Here is a 24,092-nt window from a genome sequence, read left to right on the forward strand (position 1 = left end):
TGAGAAGCCCTTTATAAAATTCTCAAATTTTAAGAAGAGTTTATAAGCAGAGACATGTAATTTTAATTCAGTTTGCCTGTTCTAGGCTGATGTGTCTGTGATAAAAGGACATGATAACATGAAGTGGTTTGGTGGGAATTTTGTTTCCCTAACAACTGCTTCTATTGGGTGAAAACTAAATAACTTTTCTTTTCAGATTCTAAGGCAAAGCAGATTTCCCTACCACTGAACAGTTTAATCATAAATAATGACAATTTGTTACTAGATCATTGGCCTAAATGTAGACGAACTACAGACGTGAAAAACACTTTATTCTATGTTTTATTTGTAGAATATTTGGAATTTTGCTGGTGTTTGTGAATGTGTCCTTCATCATTGCAGACCAACTCAATAACAACATAAGTCATGCTTCTTTGGAATATGATTCCATTTCTTTATCTATTGCTGTATTTTTTTTCATGGATATTCTTCTTCGAGTGTTTGTAGAAGGGTAAGTTTAATTAATTTTTTGCACTCACATAAAGCTATTTTGTATGCTATGAGAAGCATCCCAAAATAATTACTAGGTCAACTCAACCAAATGTGTCCCTCTTTATCAAAATAATTCTCCTGGAAAGTGTGGTCCACAAGAGAAACAACAATCCAGATTCCACTTTCGAGTAGATTAGGCTTTAATATTATTGTTGCAAGTGGCGCTCTAGTCTCTGACAATGTATTCTAGATGATTTCTTCAACACTGAAGCTTAAGGAGTTTACAAAATGGGGCCAGACAGCTAAAGTGTCAACATGCACATTATCAAGGGGAACATGTATGTGACGTACTTGTATAAATATTAACACTTTCATTAAGAATTGAATCTAAATAAAAGCTGACAGTACATTAAATACTAGACAACAGATCATGAAAAGCCCCCTACCTCAGTGAAAATAAAAACTTTGGTTAAGGTCCAGGGGAGCTCTGAGGCATGCTCATTCCATCAGTGAGTCTTAGTACTGAGGCAGCAGCTGATTTTCTCGGCCTGCTCTCTTTCTGAGTAGGTACATGGAGTGCGCTAAACCTTGAAGCTGGATTGCTGTGGGAGTCAGGAACTCCCAGTCTCGCTTCATCCAGAGCATTTCTGAAGGCAGCTTGTCTCCTCTCCTGCTGAACTTCTGTCCTCATGCCTTTGAGTTAAAAATAGTTGCCAACTCCTAGGTTACTCAGAGCCTGAAAGGGGCTACTTCAGAATTGGAAGAAGCTTTCCTTGGTGCTCCAGTGCCCATGGCTGAAGGAGCCAGTGCTGGGAAAGAAGGTGCAGTGGACAGAAGTTCAGCTTTGCTCAGGAGTGGCCACCCCAGCCCATTGGGACTTCCCTGTGAGTACAACACCAGATGATGTTTGCAGGCCAAAGTAATGGACCCCTCTCACTGTCACAAGCTCCTCTTGGACACTCTTCACAACCCCAATTGCTCTAAGGCTGTGTCTGTCATGCTCAGCTTCCATGGCCCAATAATACTGCCCAACATGCCACCTTCCTCTCACACAAATGTGAAGGCAGTGCTTGCCTCTTTTTCAGTGGTTTGGTTATATTTCATACGTAAATTGCCATAGTGATGCTTTTGTCATATATATGTATAAAATAATGAAAATGAATGTTTTCCCCTTAGTCTAGTTTAGTAAATGAATTTTAAATAACTCATTGAGGTAGAGTTCTTAATGAGAAGGAGTCAAATAAGTTGTGCTCTTAAACATCTCTTTCTCTTCTTTGGGAGACATAAATTTGTATGTTTTGTTTTATATTACAGGGTACAACAGTATTTTTCTGATCTGCTTAACTCCTTAGATGCCGTCATTATTATGGTGACTCTAGTGATCGATTTCATGTATATTTTTTATGACTTTAAGTTTCTTACTGAAATCCCCAGGTAAGAAACATGATTACCTCTCTTAAGGATTTTCTTTTTTTATTTTTAATTTTTCATTTTCTGTGGCTTTCATTCTGTGTAATCTTTTTAACTCTCAGTATGCTGATTCTGTGTCAGATAAGCAGCTTGGAAATGAAATGTTTAGATAAATTTCCACATACGTGGAAACTAAAGGATTGGTGGGATCAGTGAAGGGTGAACACCCTAAGTAACTTCAGTTGAATGAGGAAGATGGAACACCCAAAAAAGAAACTGGAGAGTTTGCCTCTTGTACTAACTTGAATTTCCCTCCAGTTTTAAATTCCCACTAAATTGCAATTTGAGCTTCAAGAGTAATTTTCTTGCACATGAAATTCTGAGGTTTTTCCTATCACCAAGAGAATATTGGTTTAAGCATATGCAAAATTTGAGTGACTCCAATGGTGATTTGCTAAAACAACACACAATGGAACAGAAAACTAAGTGATATGGGTAACAGCACAGAAGTATAATTTGCAGTATAGTGTATCTGCAATGAAGAAAACTGAAGCAATGTTAAAATTATTAGGGATCAGGAAACTAGAATGTATCTTAGACACTGATGACTTTTTTTCCCTTCCTCGTCTTATTCTGGTAATGAAGAAGAGCAACTGTGTGCTGGGACGTAGACGTTATGTGGCTCACTAGGCTTATTCATTAATCAAATAGCTTGCTTCTGTCAGCACTCCAGCTTCCCAGGACTTCAATTCAGGTCCTCATGAAACTTGACATTATTTGATAGGCTTTTGGAGTTGTTTGAAAACAACTGGAGCCTGTATGGTCCCCTGACCGGCAAGCTCAGCATCACCCAAGAGCTCGTTAAAAAAAAAAAAAAAAAGAAAAATGCAAGAAGAAAAACACCTCAGGCCCCATTCTCGCCCTATTGAATCAGTATGCATGCTCAAGTTAGAGCAACACCAGTTCAAAACATCGTGTTTCTTTCTGATAGTAGGTGAGACACCAGCTAGCAGCATACTTGGGAAGTATCTCAATCTACTGCCTGCCTGATGTGTGTGAGCAGATATAGTGAACCTGTTATAGGTGGGAGTAACAGGCTCAATGAGAACCTCAGTGTGTATTGATGGGGAGAAGATTGAAAAATACTCATTGTAAACCGCATAATTAAATCTATAAATTGTAAAATCTATCATACAACTATTTCTCTAAACCAGTTTCTCAACCTAAGCACTATTGGTATTTCAGATCAGGTATTTCTTTGTTATGGGGGCTGTCCTGTGCATTGGTATTTAGCAGGATTCCTGGCTTCTACCCACTAGATGCCAGTGGCGTCCCCTCACACACAGTTGTGACAACCAAAAATGCCTGCAGACTTTGCCAAATGCCGCCTAGGTGGGTGGGTGTGTGGGTGGCAGGCTTGGGTGGGGGTCAGGGGTGCAAAATTGCCCTGGTTAAGAACCATTGCTCTGGACTTAGTTCTTATTGACAAAATCCTGTTTCTGAAGCAAAACTGAATATTTCAAATTTATTATTAGCTTGACCTCTATATTGCGACCTCTACGACTTATCATTCTGGTAAGAATTTTTCATCTGGCTCACCAAAAAAGACATCTTGAAATTCTGACTAGAAGGATGGTAAGTGGGCAAAACACATTTATGATTTTTTAAAATGTTGTATTTTGGGAAATACTGGCAAGGGTTGTGGATATCTGTATAATGTTGTTTATTTTTATGTTGATTTATGTTTTACAAATTAATGACTGTTTTAAACACTCAGGTTTCGGGAAACAAACGGCGCTATCACAAAGATGGATTTGACTTAGACCTCACTTACATTACTGGTTTGTGAAGTTTAATTGTTGATTTACTTATATTAACTTCATTAATATATTACTTCTTGTGTGTAAGTAATTATGTGTTTATTTTGTTCTTGCTTTGTCTAAGCCACGTTCTCTCAAAACTTTCTTTATCTATGAAGATGTGTGCCACTATAGTAGTGTCTTATTTGTTGTTCAACCCTGACATTTTTCCCATTGTCGTCTCAAATCAGGGCTACTTGGTTACAGTACAAGAAGTTGAATGGATTTTCAGCTGACTCCATTTGTTTGGTTTAGAATTTATTGAGTTCTAGTAGTTATCCTGGGTCCCAAGGACCCCAGAGAGACTGTTCTCTTCCTAGAATCTCAGAGAATAAAATCATTACTTTGTACCATGTTTCCCTGAAAATAAGACCTAGCCGGACAATCAGTTCTAATGCATCTTTTGGAGCAAAAATCAATATGACCAGGCATTATATTACATTAAATTATATTATATTAATTATATTATATTATACTATACTATACTATACTATACTATACTATACTATACTATACTATACTATACTATTCTATACTATATTATATTATATAAGAGCCAGTCTTATTACTGTAAGACCGGGTTTTATATTACTTTTTGCTCCAAAAGACGCATTAGAATTGATTGTCCGTCTTATTTCCAGGTCTTATTTCCAGGGAAGCAAGGTAGATCTCAGGTTTCTGAGTCAGGAACATGGGAAATCATCCTGGGAGTTCCCACCATCACTGAAGCCCAGATCTCTCATTTTCCTTTGGTGTTTAAATAAGAAATAAATTCTCACCACAAGGGGAGCTCAAGACTGAGGTCAACACCAGTCTGTCACATGTGGCTGGAACCAATTGAGTCAGGAACACCATGCGAGTTTAAGGATCATTATATTGGATAATATGTTATCTTGATTTTCCTGAGGTTTTTATTAAGTAATAAAAAGTTGGTTACCTTTTATTAAATAATATAAAGTTAGTTACCTTTTATTATTTATTCTTAATCCTGAAAGTTTCTTTTTTTAATGAAAAACGAGTCTGATTATGTGTAAATTAAGTTTACATATATTGTTTGATATCTATAATGACATTCATAATAGTGACTCTTTTGACTTTCAGAACGTATTATTGCCATGTCATTCCCATCTTCTGGACAGCAGTCCTTCTATAGAAATCCCATAAGGGTAAGAGTATTTATCTAGCAAATGCTTATATTTCTCAATAAATATAGACTGTGGAGTCATAAGTTTAACATTAGCCCAGAGATGGAAGTATTCTCCTAAAAACTTACTCTTTCATTATAATTTCAATGATAATGAATTGATATGAGTTAGCGTTAACCCATATGTTTGCATATATCAGTAGTTCTTTTATTGCTGACTTACATTTCATTGTATGTAATACCGCAGCTTGTTTATTATTTCTCCTATTGATGCACATTGCCATGTTTGTAATGTTTTCCTCTTAAGACTAAAGCACCATAGAGCTCCACTGTGAATGATTTTTCTGCTCTTTTCCACATCAGTAAATTGTGCTATCATGTACCCACTTCGTAATTAGGCGTCATGTTCTGTTTCTCGTTTTCGCTTTTCTTTCTTTTGATGATCTCTTTTGCTTAATTTCTCTGATTTTCTCTCTTTGGGATTCATTCTCAGCTTCAGACTTCATTTGTTGACCTCTCTACATGATGATTAGTTTACCAGTTTATTATAAAATGATATAATTCAGGACTAGCCAGATCGAAGAGATGCTCAGAGGAAGGTATGGGGCAAGGGGTACGGATGATCCATGACCTCTCCTGGTGCCTCAACTTGCTCACCAACTCAGAACTTCCTGTACTTCTTTAAAACTATCTTGCCTTTCCTAGGCCCTTTGAATTTCCATATAAATTTTAGAATCAGACTGTCAATTTCCACACACATACACACACTTTGGCTGGTGTTTTAACTTGGGTGATATGGACTAAATAGCTTAATTTGGGGAGAATCACCATTTATAAATATGGAGTCTTCCAACCTATAAACATAATATATTTTCCCCCTATTTTAGTCTTCTTTAATTTATTTTAGCAATGTTTTCACTGTATAAGCTTTGCATGTCTTTTATTAATTTTATTCCTATTTGATGGGTTTCAAAGCTATTTTAAATGATGTTTTTTAAATTTTCACTTTCTAATTATTTACAGCTGATACATGTGAATATAACTGATTTTTGCATATATTTCAAGCACCCTTCATAAATTCACACATTCATTTTAGTAATTAATTTGTAGGTTCCTTGGGGTTTTTCATGTGAAGTTACTACTTTCTTTCTACTTTTTATACCTTTTATTTCTTTTTCTTTCTTTATTGAATTGTCTAGGACCTCCACTGTAATGTTGAATAGAAGTGGTAAGATTGGACAGCCTTGCCTTGTTCTCCAACTTAGGTGGAAAGAATTTGATATTTTACTGTTAAAATAATGCTTTCTAGAAACTTTCTTTTTCTTTTTTTTTTTAAATCAAAGTTTATTGGGGTGACAATTGTTAGTAAAGTTACATGGATTTCAGGTGTGCAATTCTGCATTACATCATCTATAAATCCCATTGTGTGTTCACCACCCAGAGTCAGTTCTCCTTCCATCACCATATATTTGATCCCCTTTACCCTCAGCTACCCCCTCTTCCCACTTACCCTCTTTAGAAACTTTTCGTAGCTATCTTTTACTAGATTAAGAAAGCTTCATTTTATTTCTAATTTGCTAAGAATTTTTAATGATGAATTGGTGCTAAATATATCAGATACTTTTTTGCATCTATTGAGATAAACAAAATGTTTTTTTCTCTATTTTTCTGTTGAGATTTTTAAATGTTAAATCAACCTTTTCCTGGTATAATCCCCCTTTGTTCTTAATGTATCATCCTTTTTATATATCACTGGATTCTATTTGCTAACATTTTATTTAGAACTTTTGTATATGTTAATGAAAGATATTGACATTCAATTTTTCTTTCTTGAAATGTCCTTACCAGCTGGTCTACAATGATCTTAGCTGGAGTGTCTGGGGTAACTCATATCTGTTCCACTTGTCTTCATCCTCCATTAGGATGTGTTTTGACTCTGTTTTCATGGTGATGGCAAAAGGCAAGAGCTAAAGTGGAATCTTACAAGGGCTTTTGCAAGCCTCTGCTTTGTGTCACCATATTGATCAAATCAACTCACATCATGAAAGTGAGAGGGCACTACCCAGGTAATACAGGGAAGGATGAAGAATTGGGACCATTAATGGACTCATTCTACCTTATTTTAAGGCAGGGAAACATTTCTATATATACAACAAAATTTACAAGCAATAACTAATACATATTTAGAGACTTAAGACTTGGGCAGTCCTATAAAATCCATTTGTAAATGTCCTAAAAGGCCTTGAGGAGGAGGGTCTGCACCATATGTTACTCAGATTGTGCTGTTTATAAGTAAGACATGATTCTACCACGCTCTTCACTGATTTTGAAAAATTTTCCATACTACTGTTTAATGTGGAAACTACTTTATCTCTTTCGTAATGAGAATGGTTACAGAGTAATTTGCCCAGGGTCCATTGGATGAATCATGGCATTTCAGGACAGCCATCCTCAAGTTCTGGAAGCCATGTTTATGGATAAAGCATCCCCTCATTGTCAATATTGCTTTTCAGTAGGTTGAGCTGATAACTGCGAGTTAATTATAACTTGCCTAAATTGAGCCATTTTTCTTTTGTCATTTTGGTGATGATAAATATCAATTTAATATGAGCTTATCAACTTAATAATGATAATATCAACTTAATATGAGCTGGGGTGTTTTTAAAAAGCCAAAAACTTCATTTAGCATGTAAATCAAAGCAAAGACATTACTCTTGGCTTCTAGAATGGTCTCTAAACTATTGGTTTCTATCAGTTATTATACTGTTATCTCCTTAGGATATTGATGATGTTCTAGTAAGTCATTGATCCCTTTATCGTTTTTAATCAGCATATCTGAAGAAAAGGTTATAAATCACCTGTTTTCATAAAACCCACGAATCATAAACCACCCCAAAAACATATCTACCGTTCACAGTAATATTTACTCTCGTCTTTTGCTGGAGTGCAGGCTCAGATTTGAGCTACCTGGGCAGACTAAGAATTAGGCAACAGAGTTGCTTCAGTGGTTGCATGTTCAATGATAACAGCATGTCCTGCGCAGAGTGGGCCTTTATCGTTCTTAAGATAAGAGCTGTCTACAAACTATTTTAAATCAAGGTTGACTAAAGGGTGCAAGATTCAGATCTGAGCATATTTAACTCCTGAGAGAATGCTAAACAGTCATGTGGTTCCCCTTCACTCTTAAGAGGCAATAACGTCGCAGGGTTCATCTTTCCAACAACATTGAGTAGTAATATGCAAAGGAATAGGTAGAACTTCACAAGTGATAAATTTGCTAACAGAGAATTGTCAAATATTACTAGAAGTAGCAAGAATCATACAGTTGTGAGAGTGGAGAAGCAAGCACTACATTGCAAGTGTCAAGTTTGGCCAGTGCTGCCACCATGTGCAAGCGAGGAGGGTATTCCTTCATCTCCAAATCAAGGAATGTGCTAAGATTGACAATAGGTTTCTGGTGTGAACTATTCTGCTTGGTTAATATTTGAGTCAATACTTTGTGAACAAACAGAAAGATGGATTGGGCATATGCAGGAAACTCAGAGGTGGAGGTTGTTGTCAAAGGGCTTCCAAAGAGCAGAAAGCATTTTCCACTTCTGCATCCCTTGGAAGAGTTTCAGGAATTATAAACTTAGTCAGCTCATGTAAAGGCTTAGCTACTGAGCAAAATGAGATATATTACCTGTCGTCCTAAAATTATTCTTAATTATCTTCTCATTATTGACCTTGGTATAATTGAGTATACTTTATTCTGGTTAAGGAGAGAAACTGTCCATCTGGTGACAGATTGTGACCCCCCAAAATGTAGTTTCTTAGCAAAGTTGAAGTTTTCTCTAGGTACTTTATGTCTCTGTTCAGCTCATTTGGATAAAAGATAATTGAAGTCTTGAGGTAAACTGCTTAGATCAGAAAACAGTAGTAAATTGTCTACATACTGTGTTTCTCCAAAATAAGACCTAGCCAGACCATCAGCTCTAATGCATCTTTTGGAGCAAAAATTAATATGACCTGATCTTATTTTAATATAAGACTGGGTCTATTATAATATAATACAATATAATATAGTATAATATAATATATATATAATATACTATCAGGTCTCATATTAATTTTTGCTCCAAAAGATGCATCAGAGCTGATGGTCCAGCTAGGTCTTATTTTTGGGGAAACACGGTATCAATTCAAGGGTGGACTCATGGAAAAAATGCAAATCCTTAAGGTTGTTTTTTAGACATTTAGAAAAATGTAAAGGTGATTTAAAAAAATTTTTTTTATTAGTTTCAGGTGTACAAAACAATGTAATAGTTAGACATTTACACCCCTCACAAAGTGATAATTCCCTCCCCCAATCTACTACCCCTCTGAAATGGTATAGAGCTGTTACATTTCCATTGACTCTATTCTCTATGCTGTACTCCACATCCTGTGACAATATATATATATATATTACATTATAGTTGACATTCATTGTTATTCAGCTTCAGCTTCAGGTGTACAGCACAGTGGTCAGGCATCTACACCGTCCATGAGGTGGTCTCCCTAATAAGACAGGCACCCCTCTAACATCCTACAAAATCTTTACAACATTGTTGATTATATTCCCCAAACTGTCTTTTATATCCCTGTGGCAATACTGTGGTTACCAATTTGTGTTTTCTAATCCCCTCACCTTCTCCTTCATCCCCAACCTCTTCCCATCTAGCAACCCTCAGGTTTTTCTCTATATCTCTGAAACTTTTGTGATTAGTTTGCTCATTTATTGTGATCTTTAGATTTCACATATAAGTGAGATCATATGGTATTTGTCTTTCTCTGTCTGACTTATTTCACTTAGCATAATGTTCTCTAGGTCCATCCATATAATTGCAAATGGTAAGCTTTCATTCTTCTTAACGGCCAAGTAATATTCCATTGTATAAATTTACCACAGTTTCTTAATCCATTTGGGCATTTCAGTTGTTTCCATATCTTGGCTATTGTGAATAGCACTGCAGTAAACATAGGGGTGCATATATTTTTTCGAATTAGCATTTTGGATTTCTCTGGATAGATACCTAGGAGTGGAATTGCTGGGTCATAAGGTAGTTCCATTTCCAGTTTTTTGAGATATCTCCGTACTGATTTCCATAGTGGCTGCACCAATCTGAAATTCCACCAACAGTGCACAAGCGTTCCCTTTTCTCCACAACATCACCAGCACTTGCTGTTTGTTTATTTATTGATGATGGCCATTCTGATTGGAGTGAGGAGTTATCTCATTGTGGTTTTTATTTGCATGTCTCTCATGATTAGTGAGGTTGAGCATTTTTTCATATGTCTGTTGGCTGAAGGTGATTTTAGAAGTCCCTGAAGTTTAACCATCCAGGTACATTAATTTTCCCATAAACAAGCCAATACCTACTATCCTTATATGTGGGTATACTAAAGAGACTGCACATAAATTAACCACAGTGAAATATTTACTTTGTGAGAGAATGAAGGTTTAGGACAGTAGTCTAATGGTTTCATAATATTTCACTAGAGCTATAATTAACTTCTAATGTTGGATATTTAGGTATCATGATTATCAATAACACAGCAAAGAAGACATAAAGACACAAAGGCATAAAGCTTTTTCTAGACAGATTCCTAGGAGTAAAATTTTCTGGTTAAAGAGTATGAATATTTTTTAGGGTCCTTACTGTACATTGACTAATCCAAGGAATTGTACCAGCAATAAATCAGAGGTCTTATTTTCATGCCATATTTGCCAGCATTGGATTTTCTCATTAAAAAGGAAAGAGCTAATTTAATAAGTGACAATGGCATTTCAGTGTTGTTTTGACTTCTTTATTGGTAAGGGTGAATATTTCTATGGAGGTTGTTAAATCACTTGGATTTTCTCTTTTGTGAATTTATTCATGTCTTTGGCCTAGTTATCTATAGGATGATGGAGTATAATTTACATCATTGTTAATGAGTCATTAGTTTATATTAGTATAACTAGTTTATACGTTGTAACAGGCATAATCCTCATTCATTCAAAATCTTCTTCCCTGTTATTTGTTTGTTATACTGTGGCATTTTTAAAAATAGAAATTTAAAATTTTTATGAAGTCAAACCTAAATCTGTTGATCTCGCTTTGGTTTAACACTTAGTTCTTCCTCATCCAAAGAACTTACTAATGTTCACTTAAATTTCTTAGAGGTATTTGTGGCTTTTTATATTTGATTCCTCAGTCCATCTGGATTTTATTTTGGTGTAAGGGATCCCATGAATTTTTGATATAAGACTGTTTATGCTCTCTATTCTAGTACTATGCAGACTCAGAACGTTTATCTTTTGACTTAGTATTTCCTGTTGATAAGGATAACCAATTTAACAAATTGATCACTTTGATACCTTGATTTTTCTCACTATTAAGCCAGTAAACATTGCTCTGAGGATACCATACTAATCAATTTTTGAACTTTTTATAGCTATTTTTGTTGTTGCACAGACACATGCATGTGTGTGTGTGTGTGTGAGTGTATGTTTCAAATGGATAAGTTTGCTGGAAATGTATTAATGTGGTGACATTAACTGTATTTTAAGTAATAATCACTATTGCTTATTTTACAAGTTATACATGTGTACACATTTTATATATAGACATATATACACATACATGCACATTTATTTTAGAAAATAAGAAAACACAGATGAGCTAAAAAAAAGCCTCCATATTGCCACCACTTATCTAAAATTTGATATAATGTGTTTATCTTTTTCTATCGTGCGTACACACACACAACCGTTCCATATATTTTTTTGCATTTGTTTATTTAAATAGTGCTTAGGTAGATTGTAATATCCAGATCATTATCTAAAAGGCATATCTAATCAGAATTAGATATAGATAAGAACCATATATTAGTGTGAATTAATAATTCGGAACAAATTTACTTAAACTAGTTAACCATTTAATTTCTTTAAGCCCTGTGTATTTATAGTAGAGGTGAATCAGAGTAGTCAAGCATAACTTTGTGGGTTACTCGAAAACCATCAATGGATTAACTATGTCTTGGAATGTACATAACCTCATACTCCTTGAATCTCTTCTAAAAGATGCTAAGTGAGGGCCAAGTGAATAAAAGGTAATAACCATTTTAAGTTACTCCTAGAAAATAGGTTGTATTGGCACCATGTATATATGTAAGGTATGTGTGTCCATCTTTCTTAGGAAGTTGTGCGGTTCCTGGATACCAAGCATGGAAACCACTATCAAGTCTACAATCTATGCAGTATGTACATGAATAGATATTTTGCTACTCTAGATAGAAAACAGATCATCACACTTAAGAACGTGATTCAGTTTTTGCTATTTCATTTACTCATAAGGATTTGGAGGTGGTAGTGCTGGGAAGGGAGTTAAAAAATCTCCATCTTGCACTGGCCCTATTTGGTAGGAAAAGATACCTCACTAGCACAAAGTGCCCTGTGAGGGAGGCAGGAGGCCAGCATGGAGGTGGAGCCATTTTAGGAAGAGTCTACTCTAGTGGTATTAGGTTTAGTAAAAAAAAAAAAAAAATTTTCTTGCCAGCTTGTGTTTTGAAGATAATTCAACAAATGCATTCTCTAACCCACGAGGAATGGGGTGTGAGGAGAGCAGGGCCCTCCTCACACCCCAGAGGCATGGGAATAAAACGAAACCCTGCAGAACAGATTATGTTCCAGCTTACTACTGTCTCTCTTGATTTTTCCTCTTCTTATATATCAAATAAATGTTTTCAGAAGGCAGGCATTTTTGTTGGCCACATTTAGTTCTGCTCTGTGGTTTCTAACTACCCTACCATAATGTGATGATTAGCCTGCTAGAAAATTAAAGTAAGACCTATTAAACAAATAAAAATAAGTTGGACTTAGGTTACCCAAGATGGACAAACCACTACTATCCTTATGTGTTTGAGACCCTTAAATTTCGTTCAGTGTAGAAGGAGCCCATCACCTTTAAAGGTGAGTAAGGAATTTCTAATAGTAAAGTATAACTTACTATAACTTGATCACTTACTATGTTTATTAGGGTATAAAGACATGACCTATGTATCACTTATTTTAGGTGAAAAAGCTTATGATCCTAAGTACTTCCATAATAGGGTCCATCAAATCAAGATTGATGATCACAATGTCCCCTCTCTGAGGTAAGATTTACGCCAATTTTGTTGTCAGCAGAGGGCTAAATACATGGGGCTTGATTTTGAGGGGAAGTATTTTAACTCAACCAAAAATCTTATGTTTGAAATCAGGGAGATGGTGGAATTTTCTAAGGAAGTATGTAACTGGATGACACAAGATGATAAAAACATCGTCGTGATTCACTGTAAAGGAGGCAAAGGTAAAAATATTTTTTTCCTTTTAGTTCTCTTTTTCTAAAGAAATTTGAAAAATATTTTAAAGTACAAGAACCAGCGGTATGTATACTGTTATTAATCCATATTAATAGTTAACATTTTTAAATATTAACTTCAAGACTGAAAGAAAACAAAGAGGGAAGAGGGAGAGAAGGAGGGAGAGATGAGGGAAGGAGAGAAAAATAGGCATAAAAGAACTAAGCATATTTTCCCTTCTTTATTGATTATTTGGGTTTTTTCGTTTTTGATTTGTCAAAATATCTGTCAAAATTCAAACTATGTTTAACTTTAGAAATTGTCAGAGCACTTTAATTTTATTTAAGATTTTTCTTGAACTTTGTAAGAAATATTAAGATTAAGTGAGCCAACAGTGATGCTATTTCACAAACCAAAAATTATACTAAAATTTTTATAGTGTATTGATACAAAGAAGTTGATTATGGTGGAGGTGAAATTTAAGTTGAGTTCGATTTTCTCATTCATATTTAGGTTTTTAATAATCATCTAAGCAAAATTCACAATTTTTGACAAAGTATTACATTTTTGGTAGGCTGTAAAACAGTTTTTTATATTGAATTTCAGGAAAATACAGCACTTTAAAACTGCCTTATATAACTGAGTAGAATCAAGCTTTCGGCTTACATGAAAATTAGTTTGAAGCCCATTAATAGTAGGCAAATTCTATTGTTAGTTCCACAGGTTGAAATATTCTGTATATATTGGCAAATTACAACACCATGGATAAATGGAGACTACCGAGGTTGAACCATATGGAACTGTCAGATTTTGACCATTGTTTTACTTACAAAAATGGCTATTTCACATAACTCAACCTACAATACAATATAGTGTAAATACTTGGCTTCAGTTCCTTTTAGTTAAAACTAATTCATTGCTTGAAGGAAATCGTTCATTTCAAATTCTTTTTTTTTTTTGCTGAGGGAGGACTTATTCTGTGTTCACATGTTTTTCATTGATTTTTCTTTAGGATTGTTTGGAGGGCTGCTATTCAACTGGTATGCGCCAGAGCAGCATCTTCTTTTCAGGTTTTCATTCATTTTGGTTTTGCTCTCATTGTTTGGTGCCTGCATGTTACCAGTAGTATGACAGTCAAAATATTTTATTATTGATTTATAGAACTTATTTAAATAATCTGGATGCTAATTTTTTTGTTAGTAGTTTATATTGCAAATATCTTCTCCAACTGTTGTCTTTTAAATTTGATTATGATTTATTTTGTCATATAGAAGTGTAATATACATTGTGAAATTTATCAGTTTTTTGTGCGTCATTCATGCTTTTCTGTCACATTTAAGAAATCGATCTGTCACCGAAGTAGTGAAGATATTCTACTTATAAAATATTAAAGTTTCATTTTTTACATTTTGCTCTTTAATCTAATTGGAATTTGGGAGGGAGATGGTTTTTTCCACATGGATAGATAACTGTCCTAACACCATACATTGCATGCTCATTTATTCTTCATTGACTTGTAATCCCTCCTCAGTCACATACCAAGTTTTCCTAAATGTTTGGAACTGTTTCTGAGTTCTCTATACAACAACACTATTATAATTTTTATAGCTTTATAATATATCTTGATAAAGACAGAATTATCTTGACTCTTATTACATTTAATTTTAGAATCATTTTGTCAAGTTCTACAATAAAGTATGTTTAGGATTTTTAATGAACTGTGTTGAATTTATAGATTAATATGAAAGAACTGACAGCTTTGCAATATTGTGTTATCGTGAATATTTTTCTACTTATTTGAATCACCTTGTCTCTTTCAATAGTATTTTATACTTTTCTTCATGATGGTCTTACATATCTTTTGTTAAATTTATTCCTAGTCATATTGCTACTGCAAATGGAAACATTTTTCTGTTATATTTGGACTTTTTCCAGTTTCTACTATTATAAATAATGCTGCTATGAAACACATATTTCTTGTTGCACATGTGTCCACATTTCTATTGAGTATATGGCTTGGACTAAAATTGGTATGTTTTAGGGTAATAATCTCAAACTTTAATAGATGATGTCATCTGTTTTCCAAAACTGTTGTACCAGTTTACTCTTCACTGGCAATGTATGAAAGTGCCATATTCCACGTCTGTACAAACACTTGGATTCTCAGTCTTTATTTTCAGCCATTAGGTGGGTATGTACTTGTATCTCATGATGGCTTTCATTTATTATGCATTTCTATGATTACTAATAAGATTGAGAAAGTTTTCATGGGTTTATTAGCCACTTGTATATTCTTTTTTGTGAAGTAGCTGTTTAATTTCCTTATCCATTTTTCTACTGGATTATTTTTTTTCCAGTTGACTTGTAGGAGTTCTTTATGTATTCTGGATTTCAACTCTGTTTTTTGTTATATGCATTACAAGAAAACTGTCTTCTCTATGATTTGCCTTTTCTCTGTAATGAGTATCATTTTGTTAACAGAAATTCTTAGTTCTAACATAGTCAATGTACTATATCGTTCTTTCTCTTTGTAATGTCAGTGCTTTTGTGTTCTGATGAGTTTAAAAAGATATCCTCCTATGTTATATTATGAAGGTTCATTCCACTTAGGATTCATTTTTGTGTGTGATGGGAGGAAGGGGTCAAGTTTCACCTTTTTCCATATGGGTACGCAATTGTTTCAGTACACTGATTGAAAAGACTTTCATTTCTTTACTACTCTGCGACATAGGTCTGTTTCTGAACTTTCTGTTCTGCTCATTGCTCTTTCATCTATCAGTATGCTGGTTAGAAAACTATTTTACTTACCATAGCTTTCTAGTATTCCTAATTTCCAGTCAAAGGAATCTACCCATCTTGTTCCTCTTCATAATTGTTTGGGTTTTTTAAGCCATCTACATTTCTATATAAACTTGGGAATCAGCTAGTCAAATTATACACACACACACACACACACACACACACACACACACACGTTTGTTTGGAATTACATTGAATCTGTAGATTGAAGAAAACTGAAATCTTTACAATACTGAATTTTCCATCCATGAATGGAGATATTGCCTCATTTAGTTAGGTCTTCTTCAGTCTCTCTTTATAATGTTTATTTCATTTTCTGTGTGGAAAACTTGTATATTTTTGGTTAGATTTATTCCTAGATATTTTTGATACCATTATAAATTATATCCCTTAAAATTTTTTATTCTCTGAATATTTTTGTTGTTGCTCTAAATGCAATTAACCTTGCTATTAGCAACTTCACTAAAGTCTTATTAATTTTACTAATTTATCTGTAAATTCTTTTGATTTTTATGGTAAACAATTATATCATGTAAAAATAATGAATTGCATATTTTCCTTTTCAATTCTTTTTTTTCCCCAGCACTGGTTAGACCCTTCGGTACAGTGTGGAATTAGAAGTGGTTAAGCAGTCATTCTTGTTCTGTTCCTGCTCTCAAAGGAAAAGCTTTCAACATCTCACCAATTACTTTAAGGATTGTGCATGGTGTGTGTGTGTGTGTGTGTGTGTGTGTGTTTTAGGTTCTCTTTATTAGATTAAGAAATTCCTTTAATTAGCTAAGAGGTTTTTTTTTTATCATGAATGGATGTTGAATTTTATCAGAAGAATTTTCTGAGTCTTTAAGATGATAATATGATTTTCTCCTATTCTATTCATCTGATTGATTACAGTGATTGATTGTCAAGTGGTAAACCAACCTTGTATTCCTGGAATAAACACAATGTTGTTGTGCATATTTTTTAATAAATTGCTGGATTCTGTTTCTTTATATTTCCTTAAGGATTGTTTTATCCATGTCATGAGTAAGGTTAACTATTATTTTCTTTTCTCATAATATTCCTTTCAAATTTTGCTTCATAAATCAAAATAGGTTATATTTCCTCTTTTTTTAATTCTCTGGATGAATTCGTGTAAGTTGACATTTTTCCCCCTTCAATGTAAGGTGGAATTCACTAATGAAGCCACACTGGCCTCAGTGTGGGAATTGGCCTCAGTTTCTCTGTAGGGAAGTTTTTAAATTATGGTTCAGTTTATTAGATGTAGGATTATTTATAATTTTATTTCTTCTGCCTATTTTGGTAGGGTGTATTTTCCCAAGCATGCACCCATTTTCTCTAAATTTTCAAATGTCTTTGCATCAAATTGTTCAAAATATTATCTGATTCTAATATCTACAGTAGTATATTCTTTTTTATTCCTTACATCACTTTCGTGGTTCTCTCTCTCTCTCTCATTTGTCTCACCAGGGATTTATCAATTTTATTAGTCCTTTCAAAGTACCTCTTTTATTGGCTTTACTGATCATCTCTATTGTTTATTTGTTTTCTATTTCATGAATTACTATTATCTTTAGTATTTCCTTTCTTCCACTTTCTTTGGTTTAATTTGTTGTTCTTTTCCTAATTTCTTGAGATAGATGACTAACTCATATATTTTTAACCTTTTTCTTTTCTGTTTGGCATTTAAAACTATAAATTTCCCTCTAAGAATTATAAAAACTTCATCCCACAAGTTTTTATATGTAGTGTTTTCATTTTTATTTAGTTCAAAATATTTTCTAATTTCCATTGTTCTTGTTTCTTTGACACATGGGTTATGTAGGAGTATACTTTCTTATTTTCAAACCTATGAGGATTTTGTAATTATCTTTCAGTTATTGATTTCTGGTTGTATTGCATTGTAGTCAGAGAACATATTACGTATTTTTTTTCCCAGTTCTTTGAAATTTGTTTAGACTTGTTTTATGGCCCAGAATTTGGTCAATTTTATCAAACGTTTTCTGTGCACTTGAAAAGAAAATGTATTATGCATTGTTGTGAAAAATGTTCTAATTGTGTCCATTAGGTCATTGGTTAATTGTTTTATTCAAATCTTCTATGTCCTTACTGATTTTTTCTTTGATTTGATTGATTTTTTTACAATATGATTCCTTCCTCCCACCTACTATCATTAACTTGGAAGTCATATACTCGTTTTATATACCTTTTGTAATTACTCTAGAGATTTCAACATGCATCCTTGATTTAGCTATTGATTTTTTTTTTTATGTTGACCTTGTATCTAGCAAGCTTCCTGAATTCTTACAGTTGGTTTTAGTAGTTGGTCTATAGATTTATTTGAATTTTCCTATTCTTCAAATAATTAAAGTTTGTTTCTTCTGTTCTTATCTCTAAATATTTTGTTTCTTTTTTTCTTACTATACTGTTTAAGCCCTGTAATAGTGTTAAATAGAAGCAGTAGGTAGTGGACATCTTTGTTTAGTTCTTGGCTTTAGAGGAAATACTATCAACATTTCATCATTAATATGATGTAGCTGGTAGCTATTTTAGTAGAGTCCTAAAAGTTAAGGACTTCATCAAGTAAGGAAGTTTCCTAGTTCTCTTTAATTTTTAAAATTATGAATATATACTGAATTTTAGTGACTGCCTTTTCCTGCATTTATTGAGATGATTGCAAACTATCTTTTTATCTGTGAATATTTCCTCTATAAACTCACCTATTGGTAGCCATTGGCATGTTGAAAAATTGCAGCTAATAAGCTTCTCTTGAGTATGCCTATATGTTTCTGCTTCCACCAGTGTCTGCCAGTTCCACTTGTTATTATACTTATGTCAAATAATCAAGTATTATGTAGATCTGTAAAATGTCAGAGCTAACAGAAAGAGTTATAGTTTTATGAAACCTAAGTTGAATGTTTCAAGAAGATTCAATGAAGTTGAGTGGCTACAACCAACCAAAACTGCAGCTGACTTAAATGCAAGTAAGACTAATGTAAAACACTGGGAGAAAAATACCAGTAGTAAAATCTAGGATTCTGTTACCTAGGCTGCTTTAAAGAATCTGAAACTAGAAATTATAGATGATGCAATGGTTTATACCATGGGCCTGCGCTTTCCAAGAAAGAACTCCAACTCGGGGGTAGGGAGAAGGGGGGCTTATACTTAAAAAGTTAAAACCTTTGTCCAACATCAGAAATTTAGTGAACAAATGTACACTTATGTTTTAAGTTAAAATAAAATGTTAAAGGCAATATCATTTTTATGATTTCCTGCCATACCTGACTTGACTGGATGGGAGGACATCTACTATGTCTGCGATTGTACGTATCCGCAACCACAAGGATATGAATCTGCAAAAGTGTTTTCAAATGGGAAAATATCAGAATTATAGAGATGCAGAGATGTCCTCCAAAACTGAAATGTTAATAGTCTATACAACTGAGAGCCAGTTTGTTAATGGTCAGTAGCCTCCTTTAGCAAGAAACTTATTTGTCACAGTACGGGATGGTACAAAGTCCTTTTTGGAAGTACTTGGCTTAGAATAGTGGTTTTCAAACTATGGGTTGTAAAATAAGTTTAGGAGATATAAAAAATGGTAGAATAGAAAATAGAGTTCATATCAAGTTTAAAGGATATGTTTGGAATTACGTAAAATAAGTTCAGCATATACTGGTAAGACAAAAGCTACAGATCATTGTAGAGATTTTAAAAAGCAACATATTTTTAACGCAAATTTTGTATGGCAGAGCAAAAATATAAACTGGAATAAAACATAAGAGACTTTGAGGATAAAATGACATGAAATCAAGGGTTTGCTTTAAAATGCTGTAGAAGAAAGAGAGGGAGGGAGGAAGAAAGTAGGACAGAGAGAGGGAAAAAGGGAGGGAAGAAGAGAGAGAAGTTAAACAAGTATTATACAACAATATAATATGATACTTATAGAATCTGGGAAACAGGTACATGGGGGTTTGTTATACTGTTCTCTACTTTTATATACATTTTGTAATATACTTAAAAGCTAAAATGTAACAAATAATGGGTATTGCCAACACTAGATGGTGTTTTGGGTTCTAGCCATGTTCTTTTATTGATGTTAGTTAGAAAACGAGGGTGTGTAATCAGTTCTTAGCTGGTGAGTAGCTCTTTAGCATTAGAGTCCTAGAGCAAAGGTGATTCCCTCTGCCCACAACTGGAATCCCCAGCAGAAGTGATTCAAGAACAGTGTACAGGAGCGCACGCGATTTCATGCCCGTGGTGAGGAAGAATTCCGGGTGGACCCTCGGATGAGTGAAACAGCTATGACTGTTTCTGAATTGAAATTTTCTGAACAAGCACTTTAGGGGTGAAAGAAAATCAATCCAAAAAGAACTGTGAATATTTCTGAGAGTATTTTTATGCCAAGTACTACCACGAACAACGGTTCTGAACTAACTTCTTTCCTTTTCTAGGAAGAACTGGAACTATGGTTTGTGCCTGCCTTATTGCCAGTGAAATATTTTTAACTGCAGAGGTATGAAAGTTCCTACAAACTTTGTCTTAGATTGATTGAATTTGTTTTGAAACATCACTGGTAGGACAAGATGATTCTTTGAGTCATGGTACTTAATGAAATTACAATTGGAGAAGGTGTTATTAGAAATTCTGGTTTTAATGCTTCCTTATTTAAGTTGTGTTAGTTAGTGGGTGACCTCAGTACCTCTTACTCTGGGGCAGAACTAGGATGATGTTAGTGAGACCCTCACCTTGCGCATACATTTAACAAAATGCCAAAAATTTTTTAATTAATATAAGATAAATAATATTCTAATGCAATATTTTTAAAAAACAAAATTAATGCAAAAAATCCATGATACATAGAATATCAACATTTTAAATAAAGACAGTACCCAATAGGGGCAAGATTAAGGTGAGGTGAATAAGACCAAGTTACACAAGTGCAAAAACACTCAGTGATTAAGATGCTTCGCCCATCTCACCTAGTCCAGCCTGGCTCATACTCCCACCAATTATGGGACTTCCCCCTTTCTCACAAAAATAATATCAAAATTGATTAGGTAAGTTCTCTAAAAGACCTTGAACATCCTTAGAGGTGCTAGGTAGATAAAAGGTAGCATTTTCCAACTCAGAACAAAGTCTCTCCTAAATGTTACTTTCTTAGCATAGTCAATATCTGTGGGGTCTGTGCCCTCTGGAAACTTCTGAGAAGACAGCATGGACTGTTTCTATTTCTTCAAGCAGGGGTCTCAGTCTTTTATTCTGCCATGATCTTGCTGAGAAGTTACCTCTGAGAGGACACACTCCCAGTAGTTCTGCTCCTCACTTGACCTACAGTTAAGAGAAACTGAAGGTTGAGCCCAGTGCCCAACACACTAATTCCACAGTCATCTCTTTTTCTAATTTGAGACACGCAAGTTATGAAAATGGACATTCTAGGACAGTGTTTTTCAAACTATGGATCACAATCTATCAGAGAGGTGTAAAATCAGCTTATTGGGTAGTGACTAGTATTTTTTTTCTCATAAAATGGAATAGATTAGAAAATATCAAGAGGTAAGTATCGTTTTGTGAAACTGTGTTTCCATTGTGTGTGTGTGTGTGTATCTCCTAGGTGTATTCATGTGGATTGTAGCTGTAAAATTAAAAAGTTTGAGAGCCATTGATCTGGGGCCTTAGGCCGAGAGCCAGAGGTCTGCACCCCAGGCCTGCGCTGTCTCTCACTGGCTGCATACATTTCCATGACAGGGCACTTGGTTTTCCTTGGGTCTCAGTCTTCTCCACTTGTAAAATGGAAAGGTAGGAAGAAGGACGAGATGATCTCTGAGGTCTTTCCAGCCCTAAAATTCCACGTCTTTATGGATTTTTGATGTGGCTTTGTTAATTTTGTTATTTTGGGTAGCGTCTGCCCAAAGACCACTGAGTTAGGAAGCAAATGTGCCCTTAGAAATGTTAAGAATACTTTCCAGGAGAGGAAAGTGCAGGTGGACCATGATTGGATTGTCCCCATTTCTATAGGACAGCCTTCGTTATTTTGGAGAACAACGAACAGATACAACCACCAGTAATAAATTCCAGGGAGTAGAAACTCCTTCTCAGGTACGTGTTCTTTTTAAAAATGGGGTGGAGGGTCCTTTGGGGAGTTGGGTTAAGATCGACACCTATTATTTGGTTTCATTTTAGACTTTTCTCCTTTGGTGATCAGTCGTCAGCACTTGGGACCTTGATCCTTCCCAGAGGCTGAGAGCCACACCTCAGGGGCTGCCTGAGAGTTGCAAGCATTGGGTTCTCCCCAGAGCATCCTGCCTTCCATTTTGTATTGGTTATTATTGTGTACAGAGTTCAGGAGTAGATTCCCTTCCCAAAGCAGGAAGATCCCGTTCCTAAGACTCCAGACACCTGAAGACTATCTGAATCACCAGCCATGTATTTCCCGTAGAGAGGAACTGAGTCCTTCACAACCCCTGACTAGGGCAGTTCAGCAGCCCTTACAGAATGGCGCGTGTGTGTGTGTGTGTGTGTGTGTGTGTGTGTGAGAGAGAGAGAGAGAGAGAGAGAGAGACAGAGAGACAGAGAGACAGAGAGACAGAGAGAGAGACAGAGAGAGAGAGATGTGAGGTGGGGACTGTATTTTGAAAAAGAAAGAAAAGGGGAAATTAACATATTTCAAAAACCTATTAAATACCAGACACTATTATCCACTAGTATATTGCACTTGTACATATATTATCTCATTTAATACTTATATAACCCAGGTGAAATATGTGCTATTACCCTATTTTTCCTTTTAAAATGTTTTATTATGGAATATTTCAAACATAGAAAGTTGAGACAATCATACAGTAAATCGCCGTATACTCATCACACCGCTTCAACAATCACTTCATCATGTGGCCGACCCTGTTTCACCCATTCCTTCCCCATTCTTCTCTCTCTCTCTCTCTCTCTCTCTCTCTCTCTCTCTCTTTCTCTCTCTCACTCTTTCTCTCTCCCTCTGTCGCCTTTCTTTCTCTAAACCTGGATTATTTTGAAGAAAATCCCAGCCATCAGATCATTCTATCCCACAAGTATTTTAGTATTGACATCTAACAATAAAGACTCTTAAAAACACCTTAAAACCATTTATCATATCTAAAAATATGATAATATCTTAATACTATCAAATGTCTAGTCCATGTTTAAATTTCCATAATTATCTTAAAATCTTTTTAAAATTTAGTTTGTTTCAATCAAGATCCAAATAAGGGCCACACGTTTCATTTGGTTGCTGTGTCGCTTAAGTTTCTTGTAGTTTATAGGTTTCCCACCTCTCTTTTTTATTTCTTATAATTTGTTTATAGCAGAAACCAGGACATTCATCTTATAGAGCTTACAACATTCTAGACTTTGTTAAATCATGTTAAGGGTTTTACATTCATTATCTCATTTAATATTTTCAATAACTCTATGAGTGGATACCATTTTGATTCCCATTTTACAGATTGGGAAATGGAGGTTCAGGGAAATGAACTTTTTAATCCAAGAGCTGAAATCCAGATTTGTCAGACTCTAAAGCCTGTTATTTGCCATCCTGTGCAAAACTTCTCATCTACATTACCCCTCAAACTGAAGTGAGAGCTAATTGGGAATTCTTAAGTAGAATGGATGTGGCTGTGAATGAAAGTTTCCTTTGGGTGAAGTGTTGTGAGCTGAATTGACACCTTTGGCCTTGTTAGCAGAACACTGTAACTGCTGGCTCCAGACATTTAGTTTGGGGAAAAAAGGAATTAAGCCTTATCCCCTAAAACTTTTCTGCCATACCCATGCAAAAACAAACAAACAAACAAACAAACAAAAAAGATAAAAAAAGATAGCCATAAGCTATAGGTTAAAAATCACACATGAACTTACGGAAGCCCAGCTCAGCTCTAATCATGCCATTTCCATGCTCAGAATCCATAATGGCTTCTGATTCCCAGCGGCAACAGGTATAAATGTTTTAACCCGGTACTCAAGATCTCTGGTTTGATTTTTCCATTTCTTCCACTATGTGCATTCACATATCCCACACTCTACCCGATTTGGACTGT

At 34.7% G+C, this 24,092-nt stretch overlaps 1 protein-coding gene across 1 annotated transcript in view; it reads left to right on the forward strand.

The window, feature by feature from the left end:
* Positions 1 to 443: 443 nt before the first annotated feature.
* LOC308496853 (phosphatidylinositol 3,4,5-trisphosphate 3-phosphatase TPTE2-like) overlaps positions 444 to 24,092 on the forward strand; it is a gene marked incomplete at its 3' end in the record, with an annotated part of 34,467 nt that continues 10,818 nt past the window's right edge. The window contains exons 1-10 of the mRNA XM_081046649.1: positions 444 to 490; positions 1,786 to 1,905; positions 3,417 to 3,516; positions 3,659 to 3,722; positions 4,842 to 4,906; positions 12,087 to 12,147; positions 12,963 to 13,044; positions 13,150 to 13,238; positions 20,478 to 20,539; positions 22,042 to 22,122. Coding sequence (XP_080902775.1) covers positions 459 to 490; positions 1,786 to 1,905; positions 3,417 to 3,516; positions 3,659 to 3,722; positions 4,842 to 4,906; positions 12,087 to 12,147; positions 12,963 to 13,044; positions 13,150 to 13,238; positions 20,478 to 20,539; positions 22,042 to 22,122 — 756 coding nt within the window. The 5' untranslated portion in view covers positions 444 to 458. The remainder of the gene's footprint in view (positions 491 to 1,785; positions 1,906 to 3,416; positions 3,517 to 3,658; positions 3,723 to 4,841; positions 4,907 to 12,086; positions 12,148 to 12,962; positions 13,045 to 13,149; positions 13,239 to 20,477; positions 20,540 to 22,041; positions 22,123 to 24,092) is intronic.

Source organism: Rhinolophus hipposideros, assembly GCF_964194185.1.
Source record: "Rhinolophus hipposideros genome assembly, chromosome: 4".
Classification (NCBI taxonomy): domain Eukaryota; kingdom Metazoa; phylum Chordata; class Mammalia; order Chiroptera; family Rhinolophidae; genus Rhinolophus; species Rhinolophus hipposideros.